The 20492-nt window shown below is 46.3% G+C and overlaps 1 protein-coding gene across 21 annotated transcripts in view; it reads left to right on the top strand.

Annotated features, from left to right (window-relative positions):
• NRXN1 (neurexin 1) overlaps positions 1 to 20492 on the top strand; it is a 683270-nt gene that overhangs the window by 580255 nt on the left and 82523 nt on the right. For all 21 annotated transcript variants that reach the window (XM_038751823.1, XM_038751829.1, XM_038751832.1 and 18 more), the window contains one exon: positions 10804 to 10975. In XM_038751823.1, coding sequence (XP_038607751.1) covers positions 10804 to 10975 — 172 coding nt within the window. The remainder of the gene's footprint in view (positions 1 to 10803; positions 10976 to 20492) is intronic.

Raw genomic sequence — 20492 nt, 5'->3', positions numbered from 1 at the left:
AACATGGAATGGACGTAGAAATAGAAAGATAGCCACTTAGATTCCCAAGATCCTTGTGGGGTCTCAGCTCAGCAACTGGCTCTTTTTGAAGAGCTGACCCTCATTCATTCAATCGTATTTATTGAGCACTTACAGTGTGCAGAGCACTGTACTAAGCGCTTGGGAAGTCCAAGTTGGCAACATATAGAGACGGTCCCTACCCAACAGTGGGCTCACTCCAACAAGAAACACATTGTCCTGGTTTCCGAAGGGAGAGGGGCAAATTGCTGCCTTTTTTCCAGTGACGTATCTTCCTGAATCCTAAACCGTGATGGAAAATCTCTCTGAGGTATTTGTTAATAAATAAATACAAAATAACAATAATTATGGTATTTGTTAAGTGCTTACTATGTGCCAAGCACTGTTCTAAGCACTGGGGGGGGATACAAGGAAATCAGGTTGTCCCATGTGGGGCTCCCAGTCTTCATCCCCATTTTGCAGTTGAGGAAACTGAGGCACAGAGGAGTTAAGTGACTTGCGTAAAGTCACACAGCTGACAAGTGGCAGAGCCGGGATTTGAACCCATGACCTCTGACTCCCAAGCCCGGGCTCTTTCCACTGAGCCACGCTGCTTCTCTAAGCGCTTACTCTGTAGTGGGTGGTGAAGCAGAGAAGCAGGGTGGTCTAGTGGATAGAGTCAGTAGGACCTGGGTTCCAATCCTGGCTCCACCCCGTGTCTGCTGGTGACCTTGGGCAAGTCATTTCACTTCTCTGGGCCTCAGTTACCTCATCAGGGAAATGGGGATTAAGACTGTGAGCCCCATCTGGGACAGGGATTGGGTCCAACCCGCTTAACTTGTATCTACCCCAGCGCTTAGAACAGTGCTTGGCACATAGTAAACACTTAACAGATATTACAGTTATTATTATTAGTGGTAGTAATAGAAGTCAGAGTATTTAGTAAGTGCCGCTACACTAAACGCTGGGCATAGACAGAAAATTATCATTCCAGACACAGTCCCTTTCCCTTACGGGTTTCACAAGTCTAAAGGAGAGGGAGAACAAGCATTTAATCCCCAGTTTACAGATGAGGCAGCTGAGGCCCAGAAAAGTTCAGCAACTTGCTCGTGGTCTCCCAGCAGGGATTTGAACCCAGGTCCTCGCTCTTCCCATTAGACCAGACCACATCTCCAGCCTTCCCCCCAAGGATTCACCCCTCCGCAGATTTATCCAAACTCTTCATGAGAGCCCACTGATATCTTTGGCCTGCACAACTGAGGCCCAGAGAAGTTTTCATGCAAAATCACACAGCAGGCAACCGGCAGAGCCAGGATTAGAATCCATGTCCTCTAACTCCCAGCCCCATTTTTTCTCCCCTGTGCCATGCCGCTTCTCTCTCTCTCTCTGCCTTTCTTCTCTCTCTCCCACCTTCCCTCCCTCCCCGAAAGCACCTACCTTGTGCAAAGCACTTTTCTAAGCCTTGAGGTAGATACAAGGTAATCATCAATCAGTCAATCAATCGTATTTATTGAGCGCTTACTGGGTGCAGGGCACTGTACTAAGCGCTTGGGAAGTACAAGTCGGCAACACATAGAGACAGTCCCTACCCAACAGCGGGCTCACAGTCTAGAAGGGGGAGACAGAGAACAAAACCAAACATACTAATGAAATAAAATAAATAGAATAGATATGTACAAGCAAGATAAATAAATAAATAAATAAATAAAGTAATAAATATGTACAAACATATATACATATATACAGGTGCTGTGGGGAAGGGAAGGAGGAAAGATGGGGGAGATGGTCATTCAATTGTATTTATTGAGCGCTTACTGTGTGCAGAGCACTGTACTAAGCGCTTGGGAAGCACAAGTTGGCAACATATGGAGACGGTCCCTACCCAACAGCGGGTTCACAGTCTAGAAGTCTAGTCTGTCCCACCTGGGACTCACAGTCTTAATTCCCATTTTACAGATGACGTAACTGAGGCCCAGAGAAGTGAAGTGATTTGCCCAAGGTCACACAGCAGACGGGTGGCAGAGCCGGAATTTGAACCCAAGTCCTTCCGACTCTCAGGCCTGGGCTCTCTCTATTAGGGAAGCAGCGTGGCTCAGTGGAAAGAGCCCGGGCTTGGGAGTCAGAAGTCGTGGGTTCTAATTCCGGCTCTGCCACTTGTCAGCTGTGTGACCTTGGGCAAGTCACTTAACTTCTCTGGGCCTCGATTCCCTCATCTGTAAAATGGGGATGAAGACTGTGAGCCCCATGTGGGACGACCTTGTATCTACCCCAGTGTTTAGAACAGTGCTTGGCACATAGTAAGCACTTAAAAAATACCAAGATTATTATTATTATTACTGGGCCATGCTGCTTCTCTCTTTGCCCCCTCCCACTTTCTCTCTCTCTCCTCTTTCTCTCTCTCTCTGTCTGACTTTTTTCCCCTATTGGCTTTTATCCATAACCTCACTTTTCGTGATGTATAGAGCGACTCGGGAGCCAGGAGGAAAGAGGAGGGGCGCGGGTGCTGGGCGAATAGCAACAACTCTTGGGGAAATGGAGAAGAACACTGAAAGGGAAAAATGTAATTAGTGAAGGGCAGGTTAAGCCCTCTATGAATCCTAGTCTAGTTATTCCCCCACAGAGAGTTGTAAAGGTTAAGGAGCAGAAATGGTATTTTCTCATGGACTAATTTTCTCAGCCGCCTCCCTTTCCCCCCACCCAACGCCACCATGCCTCCCGAAACGGCCAGGCAAATATGGCAAAACTCATCGGAGTGCGGCGTGGGTTGGCGGTTGAGTTAGGGGAGAAATAAAGGTGCGCTCTGTGCACGTAATCGCCATCATCATCATCATCAATCATATATATTGAGCACTTACTGTGTGCAGAGCACTGTACTAAGCGCTTGGGAAGTCCAAGTTGGCAACATATAGAGACAGTCCCTATCCAACAGTGGGCTCACATATACAGGTGATATACATATTACAGCGCCAGGCCCATAGGAAGCGTCTAACAAATTAATTCATTCATTCCATCGTATTTATTGAGTGCTTCCTGGGTGCAGAGCACTGTACTAAGCGCTTGGGAAGTCCAAATTGGCTACACAGTGGACTCTAAACTGTTTTGTGTTGTTGTCTGTCTCCCCCTTCTAGACTGTGAGCCCATTGTCGGGGAGGGCCCGTCTCTATATGTTGCCGATTTGTGCTTCCCAAGCGCTTAGTGCAGTGCTCTGCACGCGGTAAGCGCTCAGTAAATACGATGGAATAAATGAATGGAAAGGCCGGGACAATAAATTCGAGCGATGAGCTCCTCCGTTTTGAGGGCAGATCGAAGTGTCCTCAACCCAACTTCTCCCAAAGGAAAAGTTGGAACGGGTGTGTCTGACGGCTTTTACTGAGGCGTAAGCATCACGTTCATTCGTTCAATCATATTTATGGAACGCTTACTGTGTGCAGAGCACTTTACTGAGCGCTTGGGAGAGTACAAAATAGCAATAAACGGATACATTCCCTGTCCACAGCGAGCTTATAGTCTAGAGTCACATGGCACCCAGGGGATACTGGAGGACCTCCTCTCCTCCAGGAGGCCTTCCCTGACTAAGCCCTCCTTTCTTCTTCTCCCACTCCCTTCTGCGTCACCCTGACTTGTTCCCTTGATTCATCCCCTATTTATCTAAAATAAGCGGAGTAATTTATTACTTTATTTATTTTACTTGAACATACTTACTATTCTCTTTATTTTGTTAATGATGTGCATAGAGCTATAATTCTATTTGTTCTGCCGATTTTGACACCTGTCTACATGTTTTGTTTTGTTGTCTGTCTCCCCCTTCTAGACTGTGAGCCCGTTGTTGGGTAGGGACCATCTCTATATGTTGCCAATTTGGACTTCCCAAGTGCTTAGTATAGTGCTTTGCACTCACTAAGCACTCAATAAATACAATTGAATGAATGAATGAATCCCTTCTCCCAGCCCCACAGCATTTATGTGCACACCTTTCATTTATTTATATCTATTAATGTCTGTCTCTTCCTCTAGACTGTAAGCTCGTTGTGGGCAGGGAATGTGGCTGTTTATTGTTATATTGGACTCTCCCAAGCACTTAGTACAGTGATCTGCACAGTCTCTAGACTGTGAGCCCATTGTTGGGTAGGGACCATCGCTATATGTTGCCAACTTGGACTTCCCAAGCGCTTAGTATAGTGCTCTGCACACAGTAAGCGCTCAATAAAGACGATTGAATGAATGAATGAATCCCTTCTCCCAGCCCCACAGCATTTATGTGCACGCCCGTCATTTATTTATATCTATTAATGTCTGTCTCTTCCTGTAGACTGTAAGCTCGTTGTGGGCAGGGAATGTGGCTGTTTATTGTTATATTGGACTCTCCCAAGCACTTAGTACAGTGATCTGCACAGTCTCTAGACTGTGAGCCCGTTGTTGGGTAGGGACCGTCTCTATAAGTTGCCAACTTGGACTTCCCAAGCGCTTAGTATAGTGCTCTGAACACAGTAAGCGCTCAATAAATACCATTGAATGAATGAATGAATCCCTTCTCCCAGCCCCACAGCATTTATGGAGAAGCAGCGTGGCTCAGTGGAAAGAGCACAGGCTTTGGAGTCAGGTCAGGGGTTCGAATCCCAGCTCCGCCAAATGTCTGCTGTGTGACTTGGGCAAGTCACTTAACTTCTCTGAGCCTCAGTTACCTCATCTGTAAAATGGGAATTGACTGTGAGCCCCACGTGGGACAACTTAATCACCTTGTATCCTCCCCAGCGCTTAGAACAGTGCTTTGCACATAGTAAGCGCTTAACAAATGACATTATTTTAATTATTTTCTTTTAGACTGTGAGCCCACTGTTGGGTAGGGACTGTCTCTATATGTTGCCAACTTGTACTTCCCAAGCGCTTAGTACAGTGCTGTGCACACAGTAAGCGCTCAATAAATACGATTGATGATGATTTATGTGCACGCCCGTCATTTATTTATATCTATTAATGCCTGTCTCCCCCTCTTGACTGTAAGCTCATTGTGGGCAGGGAATGTGGCTGTTTATTGTTATATTGGACTCTCCCAAGCACTTAGTACAGTGATCTGCACAGTCTCTAGACTGTGAGCCCTTTGTTGGGTAGGGACCGTCTCTATACATTGCCAACTTGGACTTCCCAAGCGCTTAGTACAGTGCTCTGCACTCAGTAAGCGCTCAATAAATACGATTGAATGAATGAATGAATCTGCGCACAGTAAGCGCTCCATATATGTGATTGACTGACCGGCACTGGCAGTGGGGTTTATTGAACGCCTTCTGTGTGCTGAGTGAAAGATGACCCAAATCTCCCATCAGGGCCATGGATGATCCTCTTCTTTATTTTTTTCCTGTGGTACTCGTTCTTCAATCCATGATATCTATTGAGCACTGCAGAGCTCTGTATTTAGTTCTGGATTAAACGCTTAGTGTGTACCATGCACTGTACTAAATGCTGGGAAATAGCATGGCTTATAGGATAGAGAATGGGCATGGGAATCAGAAAGATCCGGGTTCAGCTCCGCCACTTATCTGCTGGGTGACCTTGGGCAAGTCACTTAACTTCTCTGGGCTTCAGTTCCCTCATTTGCAAAGTGGGGATTGAGACTGTGAGCCCCACCATGGGTCAGGGACTGTCCCCAACCTGATCTGCTTGTATCCACACCGGCACTTAGTACAGTGCCTGACACATAGTAAGCACCTAAACACCACGGTGATTAATAATAACAATAATAATAATAATGAGGTTAATCAGGTTGGACACGGTCCCTGTCCCACAGGGGGTTCAAAGTCTAAGATGGAGGGAGACCAGCTATTGACTCCCCATTTTACAGATGAGGAAACTGGAGCACAGAGAAGTGAAGTGACTTGCCCAGGGTCACACAGCAAGCAGTTGGCAGAGCCAGAATTAGAACCAGGTTTTGTTTTGTATGTTTTCTTTTGTTGTCTCCCCCTTTTAGACTGTGAGCCCACTGTTGGGTAGGGACTGTCTCTATATGTTGCCAATTTGTACTTCCCAAGCGCTTAGTACAGTGCTCTGCACATAGTAAGCGCTCAATAAATACGATTGATGATGATGGTTGATGATGTCTGTCTCCCCCTTCTAGACTGTGAGCCTGCTGTTGGGTAGGGATCATCTCTAGATGTTGCCAACTTGTACTTCCCAAGCGCTTAGTACAGTGCTCTGCACACAGTGAGCGCTCAATAAATATGATTGAATGAATGAATGAATGAACCAGGTCCTCTGATTCCCAGGCCCGGGCTCTTTCCACTGGGCCATACTACTTCCCCGTGCTTACTTTATGCAGAGCACTGTACTAAGCTCTTGGGAGAGTACAATACAACAGAATTAGCAGACAAATTCCCTGCCCATAATGAGCCTAGGAAAGACTACGTGAATAGTAATAATCAATCAACGGTGTTTATTGAGCGCTTACTGTGTGCAGAGCACTTTACTAAGCACTTGGGAGAATACAATATAACGGAGTTGGTAGACAAACTATTACTTAGAATAATTGTGATATCTGGTGAGCACTTAGTATGCGCCAAGCACTGAGCTAAGCATTGGGTGAGGTAATAATAATAATAATAATAAAAATGATGGCATTTATTAAGTGCTTACTATGTGCAAAGCACTGTTCTAAGCGCTGGGGAGGTTACAAGGTGATCCGCTTGTCCCACGGGGGGCTCATAGTTTTCATCCCCATTTTACAGATGAAGAAACTGAGGCCCAGAGAAGTGAAGTGACTTGCCCAAAGTCACACAACTGACAATTGGCGGAGCCGGGACCTGAACCCACGACCTATGACTCCAAAGCCCGGGCTCTTTTCCACTGAGCCATGCTGCTTCTCTGACCCAAAGACTTGACAGAATCCCTTACTCACATGGGGCTCGTAGTTTAAAACAGAGGGAGAATGGGTGTCAGATGGGGAAACTGAGGCAAGAAACGTTAAGTGACTCATCCTCAGTCACGCAGCCGGCAAGTGGCAGGGCGGGGAGTTTTATTTTCACTTTTTCCATCTCTACTTGACCAAACTTTGGGGCGAGGGTTTTTCCCCGATCAGCGGGGCGATCTGATCTCTGTCGATTGGGGCGATTTGTTCTCTGTCTTCCCCCTTTTAGACTGTGAGCCCACTGTTGGGTAGGGACTGTCTCTATATGTTGCTGATTTGTACTTCCCAAGCGCTTAGTACAGTGCTCTGCACATAGTAAGCACTCAATAAATACGATTGATGATGATGATGATGATCTGCTCCTGTCCATAAGCTTTTCTAGCGCGTGTTTCTTCTTGGCGAGCCGCTTTGGACCTCTCCTCTTGGAACTTAGTTTAAATAACACAGTGCCGATGCAGAAGCGAGCTTCTATGAAAAATCAATAATTACATTCGTCATTATTTATTTAATGAATGTATCCAAAGACTTCATTAAATTATAAATGCCCCATTACTGATACCTTCATAATAGATTTAAAAAAAAAAATTATGTTGCCAACCAGTTATTCGTTTCAGAGAAGCCACAGTGTGGGGAGATCATTAAATGTCCGGCCGAAATTACTTCTGGTTTGGCTGATGCAGTATTCATGAGGACTCTGAGGACACGATCAAATTTAATCCCCGAAAATAAGAATAAGAAATGAACATTTTTAAATTGTACTTTCTCTGTTGGCAAGGAAGTTCAGAAAGTTGGTATTGTCTCTGTAATTGAAATTGGCCCGCTGGCTTGTCAGAGTGGAGGGAAGAGAAATGGGTAATACTTAGGGATTCTAATGGAAATTAAGTCATGCATATCTCTCCCCCAAACAAAATAGGGACTCATTTCCCTTTATTCTGTAAGGAGAATTCTTCGACAATTCTCCGAAGGTTAAAACAGAGCGACTTACCCTAATTTGATCTTAAACCTGTTTTTAAGCATCTGAGCCCTGGGCCCGTGGAAGCGAGTAGTAAGTAGGGAGTTGATGCAGAAGAACTGTAGTTAGGTTTAATGATAATGGTAATAATCATGGTATTTAAGTGCTTACTATGTGTCAAGAGCTATACTAAACGCTGAGGTAGATACTAGATAAAACGGTCCTTCATGGGGCTCACAGTCTACGTACAAGGGAGAACAGGCATTGACTCCTCATCTGAGAAGCAGCGTGGCTCAGTGGAAAAAGCACGGGCTTTAGAGTCAGAGGTCATGGGTTCGAATCCCAACTCCACCACATGTCTGCTGTGGGATCTTGGGCAAGTCACTTAACTTCTCTGGGCCTCAGTTACCTCATCTGTAAAATGGGGATTAAGACTGTGAGCCCCACGTGGGACAACCAGATCACCCTGTATCCTCCCCAGCGCTTACAACAGTGCTTTGCACATAGTAAGCGCTTAACAAATGCCAATTATTATTATTATCCGGCAGGTGAGGGAACTGAGGCCCAGAAAAGTGAAGTGACTTGCCCAAGATCACACAGCAGACAAATGGCGGAGCCGAGATTAGAACCCAGGTCCCAGTCCCGGGCTCTTTTCACTTGACCACACTGCTTCTCCCGGACAGGCCTCCCAGTGGGTTTACTCCCAATCCGAGGAGAGGGACAAATCCAAGGATTTCTCTAGAAATCGCCCAGATGTGGGAAAGGTAAACGAGCAGTGAGCGGGTTTGAACTGACTCGTGATTTCTCAAGGAGTTTGGGGGTGTGAGACTGAGGCTGAGCGAAATGGGAGGTGAATAAATCCCCAGTGCTTTCAGCGTGGCTCAGTAGAAAGAGCATGGGCTATGGAGTCAGAGGTCATGGGTTCAAATCCCAGCTCCTCCAATTGTCAGCTGTGTGACTTTGGGCAAGTCACTTCACTTCTCTGGGCCTCAGTTCCCTCATCTGTAAAATGGGGATGAAGACTGTGAGCCCACCGTGGGACAACCTGATCACCTTGTAACGTCCCCAGCGCTTAGAACAATGCTTTGCACATAGTAAGCACTTAATAAATGCCATTATTATTATTATTAGTAGTAGTAGTAGTATTATTAGTATTATTAGTATTATTATTATTATCCTCTCGGCCTTTACATCTCCCCACTGAACTGTCCAGTGCCAGGACTTATGGGGTGAGGGAAAGACACGGGGTCCCCTGCTCTTGGAGAGCTTACAATCTCATGGGATCAATCAATCTCTCAATCAGACGATCAGCGATAAGCTCCTTGTGGGGAGGGGACGTGTCCACAAATTCTTTTTTGTCCTCTCCCAAGCACTTAGTACAGTGCGCTGCGCACAATAAGGGCTCAATAAATTCCACTCATTCAATCAGTCAGTCAATTCATCATATTTATTGAGTGCTTATTGTGCGCAGAGCACTGTACTAAGCACTCAAGGACACTGGTTGTCATGGCTCAGTGGAAAGAGCCCGGGCTTGGGAGTCTGGTCATGGGTTCAAATCCGGGCTCCACCACTTCATCATCAATCGTATTTATTGAGCGCTTACTATGTGCAGAGCACTGTACTAAGCACTTGGGAAGTACAAATTGGCAACATATAGAGACAGTCCCTACCCAACAGTGGGCTCACAGTCTGACAGGGGGAGACAGAGAACAAAACCAAACATACTAACAAAATAAAATAAATAGAATAGATATGTACAAGTAAAATAAATAAATAAATAAATAGAGTAATAAATATGTACAAACATATATACATATATACAGGTCACTTGTCAGCTGTGTGACTTCGGGCGAGTCACTTCACTTCTCTGGGCCTCAGTGACCTCATCTGTAAAATGGGGATGAAGACTGTGAGCCCCCCGTGGGACACCTTGATCACCTTGTAACCTCCCCAGCGCTTAGAATGGTGCTTTGCACATAGTAAGCGCTTAATAAATGCCATCATTATTATTATTATTATTATTATTATTATTATTGGCACCTCTCACTGACTTTAGTGGGAGTGTCTCTGTGAATGTGTTTGTGTATGTGTGTGATCAAGATGCACGAGTAAAGTAGGTTGTTAGTAATAATAATTATAATAATAACAATGGTATTTGTTAAATAATTAGTCTGTGCCAGGCACTGTACTAAGCGCTGGGGTGGACACAAGCAAATCAGGTTGGACACAGTCACTGTCACGAGTAGGGCTCACAGTCTCAATCCCCATTTTACAGATGAGGTAACTGTGGCACAGAGGAGTGAAGTGACTTGCCCAAGACCACACAGTAGATAAGTGACAGAGCGGGATTAGAACCCAGGACCTTTTGACTCCCGGGCCCGTGCTCTGTCTATTACGCCAGGATCTTAAAGACACATACCCACACACAACCACCACCGCCACCCAAGCAGTCCTTCGTTTTCTGAGATCGTGTTTCCTTGTGAGTGAGCCTAAAAAATCCCCCCGAGGCATTGTGTAAATTTAAGGGTGGATCTAACTCCCTAATATTGTCATCATCATCAATCGTATTTATTGAGCGCTTACTATGTGCAGAGCACTGTACTAAGCGCTTGGGAAGTACCAATTGGCAACATATAGAGACAGGCCCTACCCAACAGTGGGCTCACAGTCTAAAAGGGGGAGACAGAGAACAAAACCAAACATACTAACAAAATTAAATAAATAGAATAGATATGTACAAGTAAAATAAATAAATAAATAGAGTAATAAGTATGTACAAACATATATACAGGTGCTGTGGGGAAGGGAAGTCTCCCAAGGGCCTAATAATAATATAATAATGGCATTTATTAAGCGCTTACAATGTGCCAAGCAGCGCTCTGCCCACAGCAAGCGCTCAATACATGTCTCCTCCTGCTCTTCCCCTTCCCCCTCTCACGCTCTCCTTTTCCGCTTTCAGCACCAGGGGAAAATCGGGGTGAAATTCAACGTCGGGACGGACGACATCGCCATCGAAGAGGCCAACGCCATCATTAACGATGGCAAATACCACGTGGTCCGTTTCACCCGGAGTGGCGGCAACGCCACCCTGCAGGTGGACAGTTGGCCAGTGATAGAGCGCTACCCGGCAGGTAAGACGTCCTCGGGTGTTTGAAACGGGAAGACGACCGTCCCGCGGGTCTTTGGGGGCTGGACGGGGTCGCCCATCCCAGCCGGGCGCGGGAGCTGGGAGACGAGAAACGTGGTGACTTGGAAATGTAATGTTGTCCTGGATTCTCGGGATTTTGGGGTGCGACGCGGGCCTATTCACAGGGGCTTATAGGGAAGCTAGGACTCAACACGGAAACCGGAGAAGTCCCGACCGTAAAGGCCGCCGATTTCGGAGCCGTCGGTGGGGTTTTTTCGATCCTTTTTCCACCGGATCGTTGCACTTGAAAAAAAAAAAGGGAAAGGCTTTGACCAAAGCAACAGAGCTGTGGTAAGCAACCAAACGGGGAAACAAACAGCCAAGCTTTCTGGGAGTGAAAATACCTCTTATTACTTGGGGAGAACGTGGAGACCCAGGAGGGAGAAAACTTGAAAATATTTCACCACAAATAATCCGTCTGTGGCAAGGATATTGACTCAAAACGCCATCCGCCTTGATCGTTGAGGATTCATGAGGATAACGTGTCACTGGTGTTTCTCATTTCCAGCACTGATCGTTGATCAGTCAATCAGTTAGTGGAGTCTATTGAGTGCCTGCTGTTGGCAGAGCACTGTACTAAGCGCTTGAGAGAGTAAAACACGGTAGAGTGGAAGGCGTGTTCTGTGCCCACAGGCAGACTGCGTGGGAGATCTTATAATGCCCGTGGACTTCACAGCTCAACAGGTCAGGGTTGAATCGGTAAAACAAAGGTAGAGGTCTGGAAACTTGTGATTTTTAATCTCACCCAGAGCCCTGAGGGTCTTTAGCTGCTCAGCAATAGCCTCAGTAGTAATAATATTTATTCGGAGCAGTGTGGACTCGTTGAAAAAATCCAGGCCTGGGACTCCGAGGACCTAGGTTCTCTCATCCGGGCTCTTCCACTGCTGTGTGACCTTGGGAAAGTCATTTCTCTTCTCTTTGCCGCTATCTCCTCATCTGTAAAATGGGGAATAAAAGCCTGTTTTCCCTCCTCCTTAAACTGTGATCCCCACGTGGGACAGGGGCTGTGTCACACCTGATCGGCTTGGAGCAGCGTGGCTCAGCGGAAAGAGCCCGGGCTTGGGAGTCAGAGGTCATGGGTTTGAATCCCGGCTCCGCCACATGTCTGCTGTGTGACCTTGGGCAAGTCATCATCAATTGTATTTATTGAGCGCTCACTATGTGCAGAGCACTGTACTAAGCACTAAGTCACTTCTCTGAGCTTCAGTTCCCTCATCTGTAAAATGGGGATGAAGACTGTGAGCCCCACGTGGGACACCCTGATCAACTTGTATCACCCTCAGTGCTTAGAATAGTGCTTTGCACATAGTAGGTGCTTAACAAATGCTGTCATTATTATTATTATTATTATCTAACGCAGCGCTTAGAACCCTGCTGGAGACAGAGTAAGTTCGTAATATAATAATGATAATAACGATCAATCAGTCAGAATGGTGATGATATTTATGAAGTGTTTCTTGGGTGCAGAGCACTGCGCTAAGCACTGGGAGAGACAACCCAGGTGGAATTAGACATGGCCTCTGGTCCCGACAAGAGTGTAAAGTGGGGAGAAGGGACTTGTGACAGGCACATCAGGAGGGATGAGACTCTGAAACACGACACGGACAAATGCGCCAAATTAAACTGGAAATCGGCGGTGTGTGGTGGCCAGGAGAAGAGAAGGAATAATGATAATAATAATGATGGTGGTATTTCATTCATTCATTCAGCGCTGGGGTATGTACATGGTAATCAGGGTGTCCCGCGTGGGGCTGACAGACTTCATCCTCATTTTACAGATAAGGTAACTGAAGCACAGAGAGGTTAAGTGACTTACCCATGGTCACACAGCTGACCCTTGGCGGAGCCGAGATTTGAACCCATGACCTTTGAATCCGAAGCCCGGGCTCTTTCCATTGAGCCACGCTGCTTCTCTAGTGAGCAAGCCAGGTCTATACTGTCAACTCGTTGCAGGCAAGGAATGCGTCTTATATTGTACTCTTCTAAGCGCTTTGTACAGTGCTGTGCACATAGGAAGCGCTCAATAAATATGATTGACTGACAGGTCTGAGGCCCAAAGAGAGAGAGCATCCAGGAACCCCCCCAAAAAAGTAGGCTGGGAGACAGCTGAAAGTTACCCGGGAGGGCGTGGTGGAGGGGCAGGGAGAGGGGAGGAAAGAGGAACCATGAGAAGCAGTGTGGCCTAGTGGAAAGATCCCAAGCCTGGGAATCAGAAGGACCTGGGCTCTAATCCTGACTCCACCACTTGTCTGCTGGGTGACCTTGGGTAAGTCACTTCCCTTCTCTGGGCCTCATTTACCTCATCGGAAAAATGGGGGTTAAAATTGTGAGTCCCACGTGGGACAGGGACTGTGTTCAACCTGATTAACTTGGATCTACCATAGTGCTTAGAACAGTGCTTGGCACATAGTAAGATCTTAACAGGTACCATTATTATTGTCTTCTAGACTGTGAGCCCGTTGTTTGTGATGGCATTTATGATGGCATTTATTAAGCGCTTACTATGTGCAAAGCACTGTTCTAAGCGCTGGGGAGGATACAAAGTGATTAGGTTGTCCCACATGGGGCTCACAGACTTAATCCCCATTTTACAGGTGAGGGAACTGAGGCACAGAGAAGTCAAGTAACTTGCCCAAAGTCACATAACTGACAAGTGGTGGAGCCGGGATTTGAACCCATGACCTCTGACTCCAAAGCCCGTGCTCTTTCCAGTGAGCCACGCTGCTTCTCTGTTGTTGGGTAGGGACCGTCTCTAATTGCCAACTTGTCCTTCCCAAGTGCTTAGTACAGTGCTCTACACACAGTACGCGCTCAATAAATACGATTGAATGAATGTTACTTAAAGAGGATCTACTGTCGACAGCAGAGACCTGGGTTCACATCCCAGCTCTGCCCCTTGTCTGCTGTGTGACCTTGAGGCCAATCACTTCACTTCTCTGGGCCTCACTTTCCTCATCTGTTCTCCCACCCCATTAAAATGAGGTGACTGTCCGATCATCACAGCACAGGGCTTGGCACATAGTAAGCGCTTAACAAATATCACGCTTTTCCCAAACATCCGGAGTGGGCCGCCACTGCCAAGGTCTCCGTGCTCCAATTTCCGATTTTCAAATCCATCAGTTGGTGGGATTCAATGAGCACCTCCTAAAGCGCGGAGCACTGTAGTGAGCGCTTGGGAGAGCACAGCTGAGACGAGAGATAAGTTCCCGGCCCCCAAGGAGCTGGCCAGCTAATGCCGGGAGAGTCAGTTCTTTCACAGGTGCTCTACATCCCGAAATGGTACCCAACGCATCGCTTGGGAAAATGGGTTTGTGGGGTTGACGTCTTGTTGCTCAGATTTATAATCGGAAAAATCATAAATCAGCTCGGCTCGGTTATCGGTCCGAGTTCTTCACCCCCCCCCAAATCCTCGAATCCCCCAAAGGATCGTAAATTCCGTTCCCTTTATGGGCCTTCCCTGCGAAAGCTAGGGATTCGGCCCGAAATCAGGGATAACTTGAGCTGTTAAGTAGGGTACTTAACCTTCCGTTTATCAGGCTTGGCCGGTAACTATGTTTGTTGGAAACAATCTCGCAGTTACGATGTGCTTTTAATGAAATGTGCCCCAGATATTGACTAGTGGTATTATTCTGTAATTTTATGGACAGCTTTCAAAAGGGAATAAGGTGATAGATTCAGGCCTCCGGGGCTATTTGGGGAGTGTGTGATCCTTTTATACAATCCACTTTTATGAGACAGACGCAGAACTCTCGAAGAACGAAATAACCTTGGCCTAGCGGACCAGGATTTGCAAAGAGCTAGTTAATAATGCTTGTACTCCCCAAGCGCTTAGTACAGTGCTGTGCATGCAGTAAGCGCTCAATAAATGTGATTGAATCAATCAATCATATTTATTGAGCGCTTACTGTGTGCAGAGCACTGTACTAAGCGCTTGGGAAGTCCAAGTTGGCAACATATAGAGACAGTCCCTACCCAACAGTGGGCTCACAGTCTAAAAGGGGGAGACAGAGAACAAAACCAAACATATTAACAAAATAAAATAAATAGAATAGATATGTACAAGTAAAATAAATAAAGAAGTAGAGTAATAAATATGTACAAACATATGTACATATATACAGGTGCTGTGGGGAAGGGAAGGAGGTAACATGGGGGATGGAGGGGGACGAGGGGGAGAGGAAGGAAGGGGCTCATTCATCAATGAATGAATAATAATAAATGTGGTATTTATTAAGCATTTATTCTGCACCAAACATTGCTGTGTGACCCCGGGCAAGTCGTTTTAATAGCTCTGGGTCTGTTTCCTCATCTGTAAAATGGAAGTTTAACGCCTGTTCTCTCTCCTACTTAGATTTTGAGCCCCGTGTAAGATAGGGACTGTGTCTTACCTAATAATATTGTATTCATTCATTCAATCAATCGCATTTATTGAGCGCTTACTGTGTGCAGAGCACGGCACTAAGCACTTACAAAAGTACCATACAACAATAAACAGTGACCTTCCCTGCCCACAGTGAGTTTATAGTCTGGAGCATGGGAGACAGACATCATCGCTAATAAATAAAATGACAGATGTGTACATAAGTGGTGTGGGGCTGGAAGGGAAACGCAGAAGGGAGGGGGAGATGAGGAAAAGTGGGGCTTAGTCTGGGAAGGCCTCTTGGAGGAGTTGGACTTTCAATAAGGCTTTGAATCGGGGGAGAGCAGTTGTCTGGCCGTTCCAGGCCAGAGACAGGATGTGGGCGAGGGGTCGGCGGCGAGACGGGTGAGATCATCATCATCATCATCAATCATATTTATTGAGCGCTTACTGTGTGCAGAGCACTGTACTAAGCGCTTGGGAAGTCCAAGTTGGCAACATATAGAGACAGTCCCTACCCAACAGTGGGCTCACAGTCTAAAAGGGGGAGACAGAGAACAAAACCAAACATACTAACAAAATAAAATAAATAGAATAGATATGGACAAGTAAAATAAATAAATAAATAAATAGAGTAATAAATATGTACAAGCATATATACATATATACAGGTGCTGTGGGGAAGGGAAGGAGGTAAGATGGGGGGATGGAGAGGGGGACGAGGGGGAGAGGAAGGAAGGGGCTCAGTCTGGGAAGGCCTCCTGGAGGAGGTGAGCTCTCAGTAGGGCCTTGAAGGAAGGAAGGAAGGAAGGGAGGAAGGGATGGAGACACAGTGAGAAGGTTAGCGCCGGAGGAGCGAACTGTGCGGCCTGGGTTGTAGAAGGAGAGAAGCGAGGAAGGGGCAAGGTGATGGAGAGCTTTAAAGCCAAGGGAGAGGAGATTTTGTTTGATACGCAAGTGGATGAGCACCCGCTGGAGTTTTTTGAGAAGCGGGGTGATATGCCCTGAATGTTTTTGTAGAAGAGTGATCCAGGCAGCGGAGAGAAATATGGACTGGAGTCGGGGAGAGACAGGAGGCTGGGAGGTCAGCAAGGAGGCTGATGCAGTAATCCAGTAAACCTCCAGTAAACCAATGCAGTAAACCTCCTTCCCTTCCCCACAGCACCTGTATATATGTATATATGTTTGTACATATTTATTACTCTATTTATTTTACCTGTACATATCTATTCTATTTATTTTATTTTGTTAGTATGTTTGGTTTTGTTCTCTGTCTCCCCCTTTTAGACTGTGAGCCCACTGTTGGGTAGGGACTGTCTCTATATGTTGCCAACTTGTACTTCCCAAGCGCTTAGTACAGTGCTCTGCACACAGTAAGCGCTCAATAAATACGATTGATTGATTGATTGATTGATCCAGGCAGGAGAGGATGGAGACGCAGTGTGGCTCAGTGGAAAGAGCCCGGGCTTTGGAGTCAGAGGTCATAGGTTCAAATCCCGGCTCCGCCAATTGTCAGCTGTTAGGCAAGTCACTTAACTTCTCTGGGCCTCAGTGACCTCATCTGAAAAATGGGGATTAAGACTTTGAGCCCCCCATGGGACAACCTGATCACCTTGTAACCTCCCCAGCGCTTAGAACAGTGCTTTGCATATAGTAAGCACTTAACAAATGCCATCATTATTATTATTATTGTTATGAGTGATTGGAGAAGCAGCGTGGCTCAGTGGAAAGAACACGGACTTTGGAGTCAGAGGTCATAGGTTCAAATCCTGGCTCTGCCAATTATCAGCTGTTGGGCAAGTCACTTAACTTCTCTGGGCCTCAGTGACCTCATCTGGAAAATGGGGATTAAGACTGTGAGCCCCCTGTGGAACAGCCTGATCACCTTGTAACCTCCCCAGCGCTTAGAACAGTGCTTTGCACATAGTAAGTGCTTAATAAATGCCAATATTATTATTATTATTATTAACATGGCAGTTCGGATGGAGAGGAAAGAGCGGATTTTAGCGGTCGTGAAGGTGGGACCAACAGGTTTTCTTTAGTAATAATAATAATAATGATGGCATTTGTTAAGCGCTTACTATGAGCAAAGCACTGTTCTAAGTGCTGGGGGGAATCCATGGTAATCAGGTTGTCCCACGTGGGGCTCACAGTCTTCATCCCCATTTTACAGATAAGGGAACTGAGGCTAGCCTGTGAGCCCGTCCTTCTAGACTGTGAGCCCGTTGTTGGGTAGGGACCGTCTCTATAAGTTGCCAGCTTGTACTTCCCAAGCGCTTAGTACAGTGCTCTGAACCCAGGAAGTGCTCAATCAATATGATTGACTGAATGAATGAGTGAATGAGGCGCAGGGAAGTTAAGTGAGTTGCCCAAGGTCACACAGCAGATATGTGGCGGAGTCAGGATTAGAACCCATGACCTCTGACTCCGAAGCCTGGGCTCTTTCCACTGAGTCACGCTGCTTAGTACAGTGCTTGGCCCAGATTAAGCACCTAACAAATACCACATAATTTACTTAAAAAAAGGAAAACTCCAACGGGGGAGCAGAAGTTCCCCTTTCAGCCATAGTTGGTCTTTCCTTCAAAGGCCAACGCCATTTCCACTCTCATTCATTCATTCATTCAATCAGTCGTATTTATTGAGCACTTACTGTATGCAGAGCACTGTACTAAGCTCTTGGGAAGTACAGGTTGGCAACGTATAGAGACGGTCCCTACCGAACAGTGGGCTCACAGTCTAGAAGGGGGAGACAGACAACAAAACAAAGCATTTTAACAAAATAAAATAAATAGAATAAATATGTACAAATAAAATAGAGTAATAAATCTGTACAAACGTATATACGTATATACAGGTGCTGTGGGGAGGGGAAGGAGGTAAGGCGGGGATGGGGAGAGGAAGGAGGGGGCTCTGTCAGCTGTGTGACTTTGGGCAAGTCACTTCACTTCTCTGTGCCTCAATTACCTCATCTGCAAAATGGGGATCAAGACAGTGAGCCCCCCGTGGGACAAGCTGATCACCTTGTAACCTTCCCAGCAGTTAGAACAGTGCTTTGCACATAGTAAGCGCTCAACAGATGCCACTCTCCCGACAGCTTCCCCAGCCCGTGCCCAGGAGCCATTCAAAACACACCCAGAGCCCACGTATCCCGCCCGACCCTCCGCGGATGATCATCCCATCCCAATCCGTCCCCTTCGTCAAATCCCTCCATCCTCCCCCTCACTCCTTTTCCCAGGATCCCCAGTCAGGAAGGGTCCCTGCGAGAACGCTATTCTATTTATTTTGTTAATGATGTGCATTCAGCTTTAATTCTATTTATTCGGACGACATGACACCTGTCCACATGTTTCGTTTTGTTGTCCGTCTCCCCCTTCTAGACCGTGAGCCCGTTGTTGGGTAGGGACCGTCTCTAGATGTCGCCGACTTGTACTTCCCAAGCGCTTAGTACAGTGCTCTGCACACAGTAAGCGCTCAATAAATACGATTGAATGAATGAATGACTCCAGGCAAGACCCACTTTGCCCACTGCTTCCCACTAGGCCACGCTGCTTCTCACTGCCGTACCGTTGACTTGTCAATCAGTGGTATTTATTGAGTGCTTACTGGGTGCACTGTACTAAGCGCTTGGGAGAGTACAATACAGCAGAATTAGCCGGCACGTGCCCTGCCAATCCTGACCCCTCCTGAATGGGACCTAATAGTGAAGCAGCACGGCCTAATGGAGAGCGCGCGGGCCTAGGAGGGAGAAGGATCTGGGTTCTAATCCCACCTCTTCTACTTGCCTGCTGGGTGACCTTGTGTAAGTCACTTCACTCCTCCGGGCCTCAGTTTCCTCAACTGTACAATAGGCCGTGGGTTCTAATATCGGCTCCGCCACTTTTCTGCCATGTGACCTTGGGCAAGTCACTTAACTTCTCTGTGCCTCAGTTACCTAAGCGTGGCTCAGTGGAAAGAGCCCGGGCTTTGGAGTGAGAGGTCATGGGTTCAAATCCCGGCTCCACCACTTGTCAGCTGGGTGACTTTGGGGAAGTCATTTCACTTCTCTGGGCCTCAGTGACCTCATCTGTAAAATGGGGATGAAGACTGTGAGCTCCTTGTAACCTCCCCAGTTCTTTGCACATAGTAAGTGCTTTATAAATGCCATTATTTAGCGCTTAGAACAGTGCTTTGCACATAGTAAGTGCTTAATAAATGCTATTATTATTATTATTATTATTATTATTATTATTATTATTATTACCTGGGGAACTCACGGGGATTGAGACATGAGCCCCATGTGGGACAGGGACTGTGTCCAACTTGATTCCCGTGTATCTACCCCAGCGCTTAGAACAGTGCTTGGCCCATAGTAAGCGCTTAACAAATACCATCATTATTATTATTATTATTATTATTATTATTATTACCTCTTCTCCCTTCTACTTAAACTGTGAGACCGAATTCAGGTAAGGACTGTGTACAACCTAAGTGGTGAAGCAGCGTGGCTCAGTGGAAAGAGCACAGGCTTGGGAGTCAGAGGTCATGGGTTCAAATCCCACCTCCGCCAATTGTCAGCTGTGTGACTCTGGGCAAGTCACCTAACTTCTCTGTGCCTCAGTTCCCTCATCTGTAAAATGGGGATTAAGACTGTGAGCCCCTCGTGGGACAACCTGATCAACTGTTCAAACCAGCGCTTTGAACAGTGCTTTGCACATAGTAAGTGCTTAATAAATGCCATTATTATTATTATTATTATTATCTACCCCAGTACTCAGAATAGTGCTTGGCACATAGTAAGTGCTTAAAAATGTCATAATAATAATAATAATAATAATAAAAATCTTTAGATCTCCATGTCATATCTCTCTGAAATCAGTAAAAGGATTATTCCAGGGAAAGAGGCGCTGTGAACACCAAAACTAGAGCCCTTAATGAGCCATGTTCTATGTTAAGCCCATGGACTTTTTCGATCCCTCCATCAATCAAGCGCAGCCAATGGCTCATCAATCAAATAATCGGCCGATGGATTGATCGATGAGCCGTGGACTGTGTTAGCTGTCACCACTTACCTTTTTCAGACGCTGACGTTATTTATCAGACCTCTCTGCTTCCGTTAGCCACA

The sequence above is a fragment of the Tachyglossus aculeatus genome, chromosome 9 (assembly GCF_015852505.1).
Source record: "Tachyglossus aculeatus isolate mTacAcu1 chromosome 9, mTacAcu1.pri, whole genome shotgun sequence".
NCBI lineage: Eukaryota > Metazoa > Chordata > Mammalia > Monotremata > Tachyglossidae > Tachyglossus > Tachyglossus aculeatus.
This window is presented reverse-complemented; position numbering and strand designations above follow the sequence as displayed.